Consider the following 16,985-nt stretch of genomic DNA (forward strand, 5'->3'; position numbering starts at 1 on the left):
AGATCTATATGTCAGGCCAGCAGGCTGGGGACTCAGGTAGGATTTCTACATTACAGTATTGAGGCAGAATTCCTTCTTCTCTGAGAAACCTCAGTTGTTGCTCTCAAGGTCTTCAACTGTTTGAATGAGGCTCATCCACATTATGGAAGGTAATCTGCTTTATTTAAAGTCAGTGGACAGTAGGGACTTCCCTGGCGGTCCAAGTGGTTAAAGACTTTGTCTTCCAATGCAGGGGGTGTGGGTTTGATCCCAGGGATCTAAGGTCCCACATGCCTCAGGGCCAAAAAAACCAAAACATAAAAACAGAAGCAATACTGCAACAAATTCAATAAAGACCTTAAAAATGGTCCACATCAGGGGTTCCCTGGTGGCACAGTGGTTGAGAGTCCACCTGCCGATGCAGGGGACGTGGGTTCGTGACCTGGTCTGGGAAGATCCCACATGCCACGGAGTGGCTGGGCCCGTGAGCCGTGGCCGCTGAGCCTGCATGTCCGGAGCCTGTGCTCCGCAACGGGAGAGGCCACAACAGTGAGAGGCCCGTGTACCGCAAAAAAAAAAAAAAAAAAAAAAAATTGGTCTACATCAAAAAAATCTTAAAAAAAAAAAGTCAGTTGACGGTAAATGTTAATCACATCTACAAAACACCTTCACAGCAACATGTAGACTAACATTTCACCAAACTGGGCACATTAGTCTAGGCAAATTGACATATAAAATTAACCATCATGGCATCAGGAGTTGAGGGGAACATTTTGGCTGGAATAAGTCAAGTTATCAGACCTCTCAGAGCCTTTAAAAATAGAAGTATGTGGCCATCTATTTTCTGGTCATTGGAGTTGTCCAAATGACCAGGGCTCTGTCTAATACCTGCTCATCCATGTAGCTGCCACCCCAGATTTTCATGCAGACTAACTATTTAGGGTTTTTTGTATATTTCAGCAGGATTTTTTTTCTCAGCTCACTGCCTCTCAACCTTTCAGCAACAAAAGAACATCTGTGGCATCAGACTCTGCCACTTTATATATTTTGAAATAAAGAATATCTGAGTAGGTCTAGAGGGGGAAAGAAAAACAAACTTGTAGTCAAATGTTACTTGATAAAATCAAACTACAGTTTTTGGAAATTACTTCTCAGTAAAATGAAGAGATGACATGAAATAGATTTGACTTATCTAATATCTTGTTTCCTTACCAACTCCCAGTGAGACATTTTAAAATGTACAGATAGCTTTGGAAAGTCCCCTTGAGTGGAGCTGGCACACTCTGTGAGGTCCGATTCCCCCTACACTGTTTTCATCATCATGCCAGTCTCCTGTCTCTAGACTAGATCTAAACTCCTTTGCATGGCTTTTCAGGGCATCCTTCTCCCTCTCCTGTTCCCATGCCAAGCTCATTCCTACCTCTGTGCCTTTGCTCATGTTGTATCTTCTGCCTGGAATGCCCTCCCCATTCCTTCTTGCTGACCCAAATTCAAACTTCTTGCAGGATCTGTCTTAATATAGAATAATAATTAGCATTTTTATTGTTATAATGCCAGACCACTGTTCTAAACACTTTAGAGATACTAACATTTAATCCTCACAGTAGCCCTATGAGGTATATACTTCCCCCCGCCATCTCCAATCTTAGAGATGAGGAGATACTTGTGCAAGGCCATATGGCTAGTAAATAAAAGGTCCAGTAGATGGACCCATGTATCCCAGTCCAGAGCCCACGCCTATACACTACACTGTACTCCATTTCTTAATCTGTACGACTCTCTCCCCCAACTCACCCATCTTTCTTTTTCCCTCTGCATTGTACACACAGTCTGTACTACTCTTAAGCATATGGTCACAGCATTATTTTCTGGCCGCTTCCAAGTGTACATATTTTATGTCTACTTAGTCAATGCAATGAAGTGAGATATTACTGTTAATGAAAGTATTGGGTATTTGGTGTTTGTTTTATTGTCCATTTGTCAGTACTTCTTTTAGTTTATTCTGTGATAAATTTAAAGAAGGTGACTGATATGGACCAAATTTGGCTCACTAATAAAACATCTTGTTTTAGTTGAGTTTTCCAGCTCAAAAGAGAATAACTTATCATGATTTCTAGAACATCTGTAGTACTTTTAGCAGGCACCTATTAATGAGAATCAACCACAGTTAACACTCTACTATCCTACCTCTTTACCTAGTTTACCTATCTTTTTTTTGTATCAACAAAAAAAAGGTAGGTAAACTACAGCCAGGGGTCAAATACCCTCTTGTTTTTATAAACAAAATTTTTATTGAATTTTTATTGAAACTTAACCATGCTCATTGTTTTCATATTGTCACCCTCCCCCAAATTTCACACCCCTTCCTCTGCTTCTGATGGCAGAGTTGAATAATTGCAACAGAGACCGTATAGCCCATAAAGTTTAAATATTTTATAATCTGGCCCTTTACAGAAGACGTTTGCTGACCCCTGACCTAGAGGCTCTTCCAGGCTTTGCACCTCCTCCCACCTCGATGTACTTTTCCTGTACTAAGAGACCTAAGGCCACCCCCACTCTTACCTCAGCTTCATGACGTCTGAAGACAGAGCCCACCGGGAAGTGCTTAGGCCCAGCCAGTTCGGGGCTGTCACTCTCCCACACGCATTCTCTGTCACCCCAACTCTGCCTCACCCCCAAAACTACCCCTGTGGGGACAGTGTTAGGTTCCAGGCTTTCCAGGAGCCATCCTGGGCCCTCACATTCTTACTCAGCATCACCTCGGGAGATGAAGTCTTGGGACTTGCTCTTGCCCTTTCCATTTGTGGAAGTTCTTCTTGCAGCTAACTTTACTCACTTGTGATGCTGTTCAGGCCCATGGCTTCTTGCTATTAGGCAGGCAACCAAGCTGTCAAGCAGTATAACTTGAGGAGTGGATTCTGATACCATAGATATGTATCATGCTTCCTTTAAAAAAAAAAAAAAGAGTTATTCTAGTCATCAAACCATGCTTTCTTAGAGCTTCCAGACCATGTAGCCTGACTTCTCCACTTTAGAGATGGTGAGACTGGGGCTAAGGGATGTTAAGTGACTTTCTTGATGAAATAATGACAAAAAATAAATAAATAAAAGATCTTGTGATCCCCAGTATAACACTATTTATTCATTCATTCCCTCTAAAACATGTACTGTGTCTGCTATTTGAAAGACTCTGTGTCAGGTAGGCCATGTGAGAATTGTAAGGATGAATTAAGCACATGAGTCATCCAAGAGTCCTACAATGAAGTATTGGAGATGAGGTACTCAAAACCCTGTTCTCATTGCCATAGTTTGGGTTAAAATTAAAATAAAAGAGGCCAGCTTTCTATATATCCCCTAGTAATTGATCCAATCTCTACATTTTGTTTTATTTTGTTTTTTTACTTGAGTCTCTTGTCTTCCCCCTAAGAACTTCCACCTGAGAACTGACCACAACCTTGGCATTCCATCATGGCACCATGGATGTGTCTCCTTTCCCCCTTCCTACTCCAGTGGTTCCCAATCTCTTTTTATAAGCCTTTAAAAAGGAGATATTAGAAAGAAAACCTATATATACTGAGTAGGAAAAGTTTGAGTCATCTTCCTATGTTCCTCCTTTACTCTCACACTACTATCACACTCAAACACATCTGACACCAGATGTGTGGAGGTTTTCCCCACACCAAGCAATTCTCTGCCTCACCAGGTGAGTGTCCTACAATTTAACTCAATTCTAACACTATCTACCTGGCGATGTGAGTGTCCTACAATTTAACCCAATTCTAACACTATCTACCTGGCGATAGCATGAGATCCCACAGGTTAAGGGCTCAGTCCCACAAGACTGCTCCCACCCTACTTCAGATGCCAATCATGAATTCAGGTTGTCACCTGTACTTCTGACCAATCAGCTATAAATCTGAGATTCTCATGCCCTTCTCCTTGGGTTCAACTAATTTTCTAGAGCCATTCACAGAGCTCAGGAAAATAGTATACTTAGGTTTACCAGTTCATTACAAAAGGATATGATCATGCATACAGATGAACATCCAGGTGGAAGAAATGTGTAGGGCAAAGTGCTTGGGAAGGGGCACACACGGCTTCCATGCTCTCTCCATGTGCCACTCTCCTAGCCCCTCCACATGTTCACCAATCCAGAAACTCTTCAAAACCCTTCCTTTGGGGATTTTTAATGGCATGATGAATCATTAACTCCATTTTTAGCCCCTCTCCCCTCTCTGCAGAATAGGGGGTGGCGCTGAAAATTCCAAACTTCTAATTATGGCTTGGTCTTTCTGGTGACCAGCACCCATCCAGCAGCCCACCAAGAGTCACCTCACTAGACCAAAAGACACTGCTACCACCCAGGAAAGTCCAAGGGATTTAGGAGGTCTGTATCAGGAACCAGGACCAAATATTAGAAGAAAAGATGCTCTTAGTGCTCTTACCACTTAGGAAATTACAAAGGTTTTAGGAACTCTGTGCCAGGAATTGGGGGCCGAGACCAATATATATATTTTCTATTATCTTACAAAAGTAGATTAAAACAGTGGCAGAATTGGGGTAGAGGATATAAAGACCCTTCCATAGGTCCCTGCAAAGACTTCCAAGGTACCTCGTGCTTCTTGGAACATATTTGGAAAATCATGTAATAGAAGTGATCTTCTATGATCACTCTATTCTGAAGCCCACCTTATTTATCTGGCCACAGAATCCCCAGAAATGCCCACCCCACATCATGCTTCCTTTCCACACAGAGCACAGCTGTTCCAGGGAGGGAGAAGGGGCTGGGGGCGTCAGGAATGGCCTCACTCACCAGTGCTCATAGATTTTTACTGGTGTGAGAAGTCTCTGTGTTTTTTATGGTTCTCTATGGCTTACAAGAGGTACACATAATGCACAAAAGTTCAGAGATGGGGGGAAGAATATCACTTTTGGCTGGGGATAATCAGGGAGGAGGAAAAGTTTCATGGAGGAGGTGACATTTGAGCCAGGCAGAAACAGAAATAGCAGACTATTCTAGATAGAGGGGACATGGGAGGGAAGGCAGAGAGACCGGAAGATGTGAGGCATCTGAAGGAGAAGGCATGTGATCCTCATTTGGCAAGAGCCAGGTATGGGATAAGGGGAAAGATTGTTGGGGGCCATATCGTGAGCCATGAATTCTGGGCAAAGGAGATTATATTTTACTCACCAGGCGTGGGTGCCTTGGTCAGGTCTCAGCAGGAGACAGAGGGCACATACAGGGGGGTAACTGAGGCAAGTTTACAAGTTTTTACTCTTTACAAAGACATGAGCAGGATGAGGGGAAACCAGTGAGGGATATCAGGCATCCTGAGACTGAAAGACCAGGGACCACTGACTGAGCCTCAGCCTGAAGGGGAAAGGGGAGGGAGCAGTTACCAGGACACTGGTGAAAACAGCAACAGGAAAGGGCTGCCCACTGGAGCTGTGGGCTTTAACGGAGGAATAAAACTGACCCGCAAACTGTCCAGAAGGTGGCTGAGGAAGAGATACTCCAACCTCACCCTCCTATCACCGATGCAACCTCCTTTCTCCCCTGAACTGAGGGAATGGAAACCAGAGGGAAGAAAGGCCAGTGATGCAATCCTGGGGTATGAACAGGACAGAGCAGGGTGGAGAGAACATCTACATGAACAAAAAGAAATATCTGGCACAATCGGAATTCTAAAAGGTCTGAATAGGGAAGCCCCAAGAACTTTGCTCCAGTATTGCTGAGCTGACTACAGGCCAGAGTACGGAGAAGAGAAGCCTCTTGCCACAGGTCTGGAGAGAAAGGCTGAAGATTTGGACTAGGGCAGTGGTCGAGGGGGTGGAAAGAAAGATTTAAGCCATGCTGCCTTTTGAGCGTTTTTTTCTAACTCCAGTTTTCTCACTCCAATCTGATTTTGAGAGGTTATGTATTTTCTAGTCAGAAAAACGATTTTCCTATTTGTGGACTTTTCTCCCCAGATTTGAATCTGTGGCCTGATGAGCTGGAGTGACCTGATGGGACATCCTCAAGAAACTTCTAGACTCTGAACAAGAATCCCTTGGCCTGCAGAGCTTGTTGTGTGCACTTTTCAAATGCCTTTGTGTGAGCCAGCACTTTAATCTGGAGACTGCAGCAAGACTAGGCAGCACCTGCCAAGGTGTACTTACAGAAGTCAGGCAGCCACCCCTCCACTGATCCGGGCTCTCACTCCTGCAGCCCGTGGCTCCAATCACACACTACTGCAGTTTAGAAAAAGACCACACTGGATGCTGGACCCCAGTGAGTGTCCTCAGGCTCTTTGTTGCTTCTGGACGGGAAACAAAAGGAATTATTTCCCCCTAAGTTTCCAAAGTGATTTCCAGAAGCAGAGACCAGTGGAAATTTCCAGTTACAGAAGTGGACAGATTGCCAGTAGAGATACTTTTATCTGTAGTTTCCTCTGGTTACTGGACAAGCCTATTGAGACTGCGAGCTCACAGACAGGGTTTTATACAAAGTCAAGCCATAATTGACATGTTTTATGACTTACAGGAATCTTGAAAGCATCTGAGTTGTTCTAATGAAGTATTTAAGCATTTAAGTACACAGAGTGGTCAACTACAAATTGTGGAAAAAAGCCATTGAGTATTATTTGTGAGGTCTGAATCACAAAGCATTGGTTTTAACCTGTAATGGCACCATATTGAATGGTGCTTTTTTTTTTTTTTTTTAATTACATCCTTCCTTCAAAAAATTCTGGGGGCTTCCCTGGTGGCGCAGTGGTTGAGAGTCCGCCTGCCAATGCAGCGGACGCGTGTTCGTGCCCCGGTCCGGGAGGATCCCACATACAGGAGAGGCTGCAACAGTAAGAGGCCCGCGTACCGCAAAAAAAAAAAAAAAAAAAAAAAAAAAAATTCTGTCTCCTTAACCTCAGAAGCCAATGATACACATTTTAAATTTTGGCATGCTAATATGCTACTTCTGCAAAGATTTCAGATGAGTAGCCATGATGATCAAAGCTCCAGACTAAGTCTCCTTTCCTAGCCCTCTATATGACTTTAAACTTAACCTTTCAGTGGCTCAGTTTCTAGATCTGTGATACGGTGATACTCACAAGCTGAGGCCTTTGATGTCAGCACTAGAAATCCTGTGAGATCCCATTATGGGTGTGTCAAGGAGGAGGGTAACTGCACATGGTGACATCAGGCTAATCATGTTAAATTTGGTCTTTGTGCTGGGACCACAAAGCTCAGGACATTAGTTGACCCCTAAACTATCCAAATGTAAACATTATCAAGCATAACAGATGGATGAGTGGGCCTGAAGCAAACTCTTTAACTGGTGTACAGACTAAGAATAATTTTAGGTTTATGGGAATGAAGGGGTGTGAAAGTGAGTAACACACAAATAATATAACCTCTCAGTTTCTTCTATAGACATCAAAGAATGCCATTGAAGAATAAAACTCAATTGTTTATTCTTCAGCGTGTTCTGATGTCCTACTCTTGGCTAAGTGGTTTCCTCAGGGCCCATCCAGGTCAGTAGGTTTAATGTTCCATCAGGCCAGTTGGCTCCCATAGGTTTAAAAGCCTTTGAGGCACACTCGGATGCCCTCTTCAGAAGGGCAGGGTCCCATGGTTTGGTCTGGGGTCCCTGCTGGAGAAGCAGCACCTCCTAAGGCTGCAGAGATCAGAGCAGGCAGGCAAGGCCTTCTCCCTGAAGAAGCAAGTCTCTCCATGCTGGGCCCCACCTCCCCACAGATGTGTGGCTGGCATGCTGCATCCTCGGATGGTAATATTTAACTCTATTAGGAACCCGGTGGCATAATGGTTTCTGTCAAAATACCACCATCTTTAGTCCTAGATTGGGGCTATTTTCTAAAATACCAAATAGGGACAGGGCTGCCTACCTCCAATACCCCGAAATTCAGGGTTCTTTGGGGAAGAAGACCATTAGGCATTGTGTCCTAGCGGGAGGAACGTTCTACACTACAGCCTACAGTCATAATGTCTAACATTTACCAAGTACTTACTACATGCCCGATATTGTTTAGCGTTTTATACATGTCATTGGAATGCGTTCTCTCAAAACCCTCTGAAAAAGGCACTATTTATGTCTCCATTTTAAAGATAAGGAAACTGAGGCACAGAGAAGAAATTTGGTTAAGGCTGCCTGTTTAGTTTGGAAGGAATAGAGCTAGGGCAGTTTAACCATATTCATTATACCCCACCATGTGTCCTGATTTCCTACCCGATGGGACTTTAAGGTGGGATTTTACTGGTTACATACACCATGTGGTCTTTTTTTGCTGGCCTAGGATTAATTTCACTCTTACTTTTTCCAAAGAGGCACTACAGGAGGGTGGGTGGAGAAGAGGCTCTGACATGAGAGATTCCAACCCCGACTCAACTATATATGAAGATTGCATGTATCATTTGATCTCTCTAACCATCCGTTTCCTTATCTAAAAGATGAATACAGTCGTCCCTCGGTATCTGCAGGGGATTGGCTCCAGGACCCCCTCAGATACCAAGTCTGTGGATGTTCAAGTCCCTTATATAAAATAGTGCTGTATTTTTGTATAACCTATGCACATCCTCCCACATATTTTAAATCATCTCCAGATTACTTATAATACCCAATGAATGTAAATGCTTAAGTGAATAGCTGTAAATACAAAGTAAATGCTATGTAATAGTTGCTGGTACATGACAAATTCAAGTTATGCTTTTTGGAACTTCCTTCAATTTTTTTTTTTTTTCTAATATTTTCAGTCCTCAGTTGGTTGACTTCCTAGATGTGGAACCTGTGGATATGAGGGGCCAGCTGTAACATAAGAAAGGTTGTTAACATCTTCCTTTATCAGGCACTTAGCTTATACAGCACATGGCAAATACCTGTTAAATAACAAGTATCATTGGTAATCCCTGATGTACCAGCCACTATTTCTTGCCAAACAGGCAGTGTCCTGACACTATTAAGCTAATCTGTCTGCAGGATATTTCTCCTGAATCCTAGCCCTAAGGGAGAAGTGAGTTATGCTCCAAGGATTTCCAGCCAAGGGGTTTTTTTGTCCCCAGGCTCTTCTGTACGTGCTGAATTCTCCAGCTAAATCAGAGGGCTCACCAGTTCTCCAGTATGCCTTGTGCTGTCCCCTTCACCTGGAACATCTCCTTTCTGGGACCTCAATTCTCCCTTGAAAAACCCTATCTGTCCGTCAGATGCCAGCTCTTCCAGTGAATATTTTCTGTTTTTCTCCAGTTGAATATGAGCTGTCTTTACTCTGGGCAGAGCAGTGTTTTCTTTGTCCCTCTCTAAAGCAGTTATCTTTTTCAGTTTTGAATCATGAGGATTTGAGCACATTTTATATCTTCCCCTTAGACTATAAGCTCCTGGAGGACAAGGAGAGAGTGAGATTTTGTCATTCCTGCAGCATCTTTTATGTGATAGATGCCTCATGCATGATTGGCTCTGAGACTCATTATAATATTAGAGCAAATGGCTACACTTAGCATTCTTACTTATTATGACCTTACTATGATTGGCTTAAAAGTATATTATGGCAATCCTCAAAACAAAAGAGCTAGATGAGTTCTAAGTCTTTTTTTGAAAAAGTACCTTCTACAAAGAAAGCAAAAATAGCATTTGGGAGAGTTTGAGGAACTGAGAAAGATCAAACAAACAAAAATCACCTATGATCTCATCATCCAAGCACAAGTATTTTCATTTTTGTTGTTGGCATTTGCTCTTTGTCCAGACATGTACATAATTTTGGCTATTGTTGTTAGCATGTCATTTTCTGTCCTTTTTTTCAAATTTGTCGCTGTGTATAAATTCACAGCTATGTTGCTGACTAGTCTTCCTAATTATTTTTAATGGCTGCATGGCTTACAGATCCATGATGAACTGGAACTGGGCCCAAACTCCGCTTATCACCTGATCACTCTAAACCCCTATTTTGACCACTGGACCACAGTGGTATTTGGGGTTCCTAAGAATTAGTGTCATTTCAGAGCAGTGTTTTGGAATTCCTGAAAAGTTTGGGTATTTCCATTTCCCCCAGTCCACAGACACCTTAGTAAATGACTTTACATTCCTTTGGGGATGGCTTGGAGGAGGATCTATGGCAATTATTTGTGACATTGTTGCACGGTCCTTTCTTAAGGGGTCCAATTCTCCTCTTCATCCAGGAGCTTCAGATCTGGCCATCATGAGGTTAATTGTTTATCATTATAGATAACTTTCAAGCCATGTGCCAGACATTTTTCTATTTGCTTTACACGTATCACCTCATTTAAACTTCACAATTCAATGAAATAGAAACAATTAATGTCTATTTTACCCGCAAGCAAACTAAAGCCCAGTGAAATTAAACAAATTGCTCATGTCACATAGCAGAGCAAGATCTTAAGATTCTGCAAGGCAGCCATGGTCCTAGACCTGTAACACAGTCAAGCTCTCATCATGTGGTATTTTGTAATTACATATGTGTTTGGTTTTCTCCAAAAGCCTGCATTGTACCTAGGAACAGGAACTGGATTTTTATTCATTTATGTAGTCCCAGAACCCAATACAATAATTGGCACATAGAAGATACTTGACAAATACTGTGGAATTGAATTGAAGGCAAATGCATGGAGTCTAGGAAAGAGAGGCCAATGTGGAAAAGTGTGATGGTGAATCCCAAGCACATCCAGCGGAAAGGGGTCCCTGTCCCTCCAGCACATGCACTGCTTCCACCTGTCTGGTCTATCCCTCCAGTGGTGATGGGCATCCGATTCACATAGCTTGATGACATCAGCCATTAAAATCATCCCAGCCACCGTCCCCGCTTCCTACCCCATCCTGATTCTCTGGTTACTGAGCAAACTGATTATAATTTGACTTTTCATATAGATTCTCTATGGGAATAGAATGTTCTGAAGCAATTTCTGATCTGCACATTAATAGTATTTCTTATTATAGAAAAGTCCTAGGAATTTGGTTAGCATGATCCAGTTTTTTAGTCTGATTCTGAGTGTACTGACAAAATCAGTTTTCTGGACCTTTAAGGTAAGACCTTGGTGATGCCAATAAGAAATTTTTTTCTGTAAGGTTGCTTATGCTGGTCATCAGCTGCATCTTGTCTATAACTGTGTATTCTCAAAGGCAGGCTCCACTTAGGAGAAGAAACTCAAAGACAGCAGCATGTTTTCTGCTCATTTCTGTTTGTTCTATAAAAATAGAATTCCATTTTAAAGCAGAACAGCTGCAAGAAGTGCAGAGGAAGCAACTAATGCCTGAGATTTTGTGTTGTGCAGATTGAAGTGGAATATCATCAGGCTGCTGGTCAAATCAGGCAACATGCCAGTGTCTCAGTTCTCCTTGCTTTAAAATTCAAAAAATGAAAGGCTCAAACTTACAGGTCATTTAAAATTTAAATCAAAACAAAACTTAAGTGGGCCTTTTAAATCATTACATTGGCAAAAGCTTTTTAAATTTATAACGCATGATGCTCCAGAACACGTTAAACTGATAGTCTCATAAGTTGTTAGTGGTCATATAAATCAGTACAATTTTTTTGGGAAGGTTATTTGTCTATAGAACAGAGGTCTTACAGTTTGTCATACCATTTGTTCGAGGAATTCTACAGTATGTAAATCTACTCTAATCTGAGAAAATAGTCAAAAAATATAGAAAAAGTTATAGACGTGGAGAGGTTCATTGTAAATATAAAATTTTTAAAAAAGCTTTGCCATAACACTGAAAGAAAAAAGAAACATACAAAACTCTATACTTGCTTAGATTACTCTTAAGTTTTAAAAAAATGAACTCAAAAAAAAAGTGCTTGGATATATAGCAAGAATCATGTCAAGATTCATACTTTTACCCAAAAATACCATTCCAAGGATTTTCTTAAAGGAAATCCATAGACTAAAGTGAAATAGGTATTATATGAAAAAGTACATTACAGTGTTATCTATGGCCCCAAACTGGAACTAATCTGTCAAACAAAACAGAAGTGAATTAGGCATAGTGATTCGTATTTGCATTACAGACTAAATAGTAATCTAGTCAAAAAAATGACAGTTATAAAGATTATATAGGAATATGAAATAATTATAATTTTTTTTTTTTCGGTACGCGGACCTCTCACTGTTGTGGCCTCTCCCGTTGCGGAGCACAGGCACTGGACGCGCAGGCTCAGCGGCCATGGCTTACAGGCCCAGCCGCTCCGTGGCATGTGGGATCTTTCCGGACCGGGGCACGAACCCGTGTCCTCTGCATCGGCAGGCGGACTCTCAACCACTGCTCCACCAGGGAAGCCCATATGATATAATTTTAAGTAGAAAAATAGTTTCTATACAGTGAGCACTTACCATGAGCCTGTCACTATGTTGCTCATTTTATACACATTATCTCTTTTCGTGCTCACAGAACCTGAGGAGTAGGTAGCGTGCTATCCTCAGCAACAGAAGAAAATTGAGACAAAGTTGCTTAGTAATTTTCCCTAGCTCACAGAGTTCATACAGCAGGTATTCAAACCTAAGCTAACTGATATCAAAGCCATTTCTCCTTATCCAACATGCTATAAAAGCCCTAGACACCTGAAGATAATAAGCAAAGGTTAATATAAAATATATATGGAGAGAGAGAGAGAAAAAAATCGGAGTGGAGCAATGGTGTGGGTGGTCTTATAATAACTGGTTCCTTTCTATTACAATGTTAAGTCCAAACAAACAAAAAATAAATAAATAAAATTTTAAAAGTGAGAATGATACAAAAGGCTGGAAAGAAGTATACCAAAGTGTTAATAGGGTTTTGTTAAAGAGGTAGGGTTTGGTGTAATTTCCCCCTTTTCTCTATTTTACAAGATTTTTTGGTAATGTGTAGTACTTTTGTAAAATATTTTAAGTGCTCACTTCAGCAGCACATATGCTAAAATTGGAAAGGTTCAGAGAAGGTTAGCATGGCCCCTGCACATGGATGACACACAATTTCATGAAGCATTTCATATATAGATCGATATCAATATATATCGATATATATCTATATGTCCTCTGTGATATGGAATCCAGAGCTCTGTAAAGCTTATTGATCATTGAAACACTGTGATGTTCAGAAACAGCAGTGGTATTCCTGGCAGTATAAGTGTTATTAGGAATACAGTATATCTGTCATTCCTTTCAAAAATTCTGTGGGTTAATTTCCATAGAATCCTTTTTTATTTTTAAAGGTTTGAGAAGAAAATCTAAAAGCTCATGTTCCTTCCTTCTTTTTCTTCCTTCCTCACCTTTGCTTTCTTAACTGTAAAATTAGTATGGCGATAACAGTAACCCGCTCTGTTGATGTGATGAGTATATGGGCAATTTTAATTTTCATTATATTCTTCCTGTGTTTGAAAGGTTTTGAAAAACATATTTAACAATTTTAACCTAAAAAATAATCTTTAAACTTAATTTTTTAATTATTAAATTTAAATTAAATTCAAAAGATTTTTTAATATTTTGAAATTTTAGAAATTCAGTGTTTATTGAAAATCAAAATGTGGCACAAATACCAAGTATAACGGTATTTTGGGGAAAATTCTTATATGCGCTACTCGTGTTTTTCCTCTTTCTGGTACAAGCTTTTACCTGTGTTTTAAAGAGACTCTAAAGAGAAACTAAAAGGAAAATTTACTAAGTGAAAGTTTGAGCAGGTTCTGGGGTTGCCACCATACTGCCTGCTTCATTGAATGTCACATGGGCCTCTGCACACAATGCATGACTGGGCTGTGACAGAGCACATGACACACATGTGACAGGACGGGCTGCTCACGTCCTTTCCAAATAATGCTCTGGGGAGTAGTCCTCAAGAACCACTCTCCTAAAAGCAGAAAATTCAGGGGTGGGGAGCAAGAGGGGTCTTCCCAAAAACACAAAAACTTTTCTGAGTGTTCTAAAAATGAAGAGAAGGAAAGAACAGTGAGTACTAGATGTTAAAATGTGACATTTGAAAGCTGTTAGGAAAAATGCCAGGCTGACAGGCTCCAGCTATATCCCCCAGAGTCAAAATGAAAAGTTCAAACCCAGGCTGACAGAGGCCCTACTTTTCTGAGTGTTCATCGGTGAGATGGGGAATTCATTGGACTACCTGGAAAGCATCTCCTCCCTTTCTGAGCTGCTGAGCATTAAGGTTTAATCCCCAGGATCTATCAGACTCTGTCTTGGAAGTTTGAACCCCAGTCAGCATTGTATGAGATGTTGTGAGAGACACAAAGTCTATATTAGGTATGCTTCACCCTGGGGAATTTATAGGAAGTGGGAGGAATACATCACACACAGGAAAAGTTATGTAAAAAACAAGGCTACGTAAAATTGTCTTCTAAATTTTTAAAAAGATTTTATTGGAGTATAGTTGCTTTACAATGTTGTATTAGTTTCTGCTGTATGGCAAAGTGAATCAGCTATGTGTATACATATATCCCCTCTTTTTTAGATTTCCTTCCCATTTAGGTCACCACAGAGCACTGAGTAGAGTTCCCTGTGCTATACAGCAAGTTCTCATTAGTTATCTGTTTTATACATAGTAGTGTATATATGTCAATTCCAATCTCCCAATTCATCCCACCCCCACTCCCCTCTTGATATCCATAAGTTTGTTCTCTACATCTGTGTCTATTTCTGCTTTGCAGATAAGTTCATCTATACCATTTTTCTAGATTCCACATATAAGCAATATTATATGATATTTGTTTTTCTCTTTCTGACGTACTTCACTCTGTAATGAGTGGAACAGATCATAAGACAAAGGAATTCAGAGTGGGTGCAGGAATTCAGAGCTCCCATGGGAGGGAGAAGAACAAGAGACCGGGGTGGGGGGCGGTGATGAGAAATGCACAGGGCCTGGAGGATTTTCCATGATGGGTAGGGAGTAGCTAAGTCATGGGGGCAGGGATGATATTAAAAAACCACCAACTTGCTCAGCAGTGGCCCTGGCTGATCAGAATGGATACTGGTCCAAATGCTGGAAAAGCATCCTGGAAGCTCCTTGCTGAGCCAGCAGTTACTTCTGTAGTTGTTAGATTGTGGGAATATCAGGGGGGGCCTGGAGGAGCAGGGAGTCCTGGGACATGGCCAGGGTGGCGCTGGGGCACTCAGGGTGCTTGAGGCAGTGGCTATTTCCTATTCAGTTCTATCCACTACAATCATGCAACCATACCTGTGAGTATCTGCTGAAAATCAGCCTTGAATGAGGGCAAATGGTATAACAAGAACATTTACAACTTGCTTTTGCATATGGTATTTCATTTGATCTACCTATCTCTCAGCCTATCTATCTATCTACCCATCTGTCTAACTAGCCATCTATCTGTGTCTCTCTGTCTGTGAAACCAAACTCAGTGTCCCTGGGTGCTGGACACTCAGCTGGGTACCAAGTTGAGGAGCCTGTCCAGAGTTGCAGTTGTCACATGGGCCTTTCATGTATTTTACCACTGATTTAGTGTAGGCACTGTACTAGGCACTAGGGATACAGAGGTAGTAGAACATCATCCCTGTCCTCAAGGGGCTTGCAGGTCACAGAAACCCTCTTTCGAAACTTTTACACAGGTGATAGCGTATGCAAAAAGAAGAGATGTCACAAGATGATTAAAATGGGGAAAGCAGCGTGGGTATGTGTGGGTGGAGCAGCCCATGAAGGGCCTTTACCCTGGTGATGATGCCAACCCCTTTAGTCACTAAGGGCAGTGGCCAGAACCTGCGGGTTTGGCCAATGGGGGGCACCAAACCAAGGGAGGGAAAAGTAATTCTGTAAGAACTGGAAGGAAGTCAAACACAACCTCTCAGCCAAGTGTTGGGGCCATGAATTTTTGCTGCAAGGTTTTATGTTTTCTGGAGGTCATTTACAGAATTAAGTAGGAGTCACCCTGGGCAGTACTGGTAAGGGCGAAGAACTAGAATTCTCAGAAAGTTTCTTTTGGAGCCTGAGACAGAAGAAGGCAGATGAGAGAAATAGCGTGCTGTGGTGGTTCTCAGACTTTTAACCTCAAAACACTGAAAGATAATTCAACACTCTCCATTAGTAACAGCAGCTGACTTGTGCAGACATTCACAACCATTAGGGGTACATGGCAGAATACTGTAGAGAAGTGGGAAATGGGATGTAATTTCATAAAGTTGCCTAGTTGAGTCTATATGTCTATATTTACAACCAGCCTTGAGGCTCAGAAGTATAGGCCTGAGTTGAAGACAGCTCTGCCACTAACCAGCTACATCATCAGAGGCAGTTCACGCTCTCTCAGCCTTAGTTTCTTCATATATAAAATAATGAATCTTAACTGGCAGCATTATTGAAGGGATCCAAGATAATAAACTAGGGACTTCCCTGGTGGTCCAGTGGCTAAGACTCTGCACTCCCAATGCAGGGGGCCCAGGTTCGATCCCTGGTCAGGGAACTAGATCCCACATGCTGCAACTAAGAGTTCTCATGCCGCAACTAAAGACCCCGCATGCCGCAACGAAGATCCCGCATGCCGCAACTAAGACCCGGTGCAGCCAAATAAATAAACATTAAAAAGAAAAAGATAATACACTATAGTTCCTATCACAGTTAGTATATAGCCATAGAGCCAGAGCTTAATGAATGATTAGCTACTAGTATAAGTAATTTGTCTTAAAAGCTGTATTGGGAGATAACAGAGTCTGCTCAGCCAGCCATGATGCAGAAGTGAAAATCCTGGGATTTACAGGAAATACACTGTTAACAGTAAATGCCCTCTGTAATGAGGTATAGCAGCTTAGACTTGAGGGTAAATATTTCATGAAATGTTAATTGCTATAAAAAGAAAGATGGGTGCAGAAATGGGGAGAAGATGCTATTTCAAAGCTAGCAGATTTTTTTTTAGTTGTTCTAGAAGGAAGATTTTAAATTTGCATTTGAGATTGATTATTTCAGGGTAAAAAGATTAATAATTTTTTTAATCACATAAATGTAAAACCAGTTCCTGATCTGGAACAGGAAGGTTGAGACCATTCATTCCTTTATTCACTCAACAAACATTTATTGAGCACTT

At 41.4% G+C, this 16,985-nt stretch overlaps 1 protein-coding gene and 2 non-coding genes across 14 annotated transcripts in view; all 3 read left to right on the forward strand.

The window, feature by feature from the left end:
- The window catches only part of PDCD1LG2 (programmed cell death 1 ligand 2), a 114,620-nt gene that overhangs the window by 74,612 nt on the left and 23,023 nt on the right, over nucleotides 1–16,985 (forward strand). For 2 of the 12 annotated variants that reach the window (XR_004350473.1, XR_004350474.1), the window contains exon 8: nucleotides 5,950–6,250. The exons of 9 other annotated variants lie outside the window; for them this stretch is intronic. Coding sequence is in view for 1 of the 3 variants with exons in the window: in XM_032635781.1 (XP_032491672.1) it covers nucleotides 5,950–5,955 (6 nt within the window). In the remaining 2 variants the exon portion in view is untranslated. Of the gene's footprint in view, nucleotides 1–5,949; nucleotides 6,693–16,985 lie in introns of those variants that run through there. One more of the 12 variants, XM_032635781.1, reaches the window with a different exon arrangement.
- Nucleotides 12,845–12,951, forward strand: LOC116756231. The gene has a single exon (XR_004350599.1). It is a non-coding gene; the product is annotated as a U6 spliceosomal RNA (small nuclear RNA).
- On the forward strand, nucleotides 16,295–16,367 carry TRNAG-CCC. The gene has a single exon. It is a non-coding gene; the product is annotated as a tRNA-Gly (tRNA).

This window comes from Phocoena sinus, chromosome 6 (genome assembly GCF_008692025.1).
Source record: "Phocoena sinus isolate mPhoSin1 chromosome 6, mPhoSin1.pri, whole genome shotgun sequence".
Lineage (NCBI taxonomy): Eukaryota > Metazoa > Chordata > Mammalia > Artiodactyla > Phocoenidae > Phocoena > Phocoena sinus.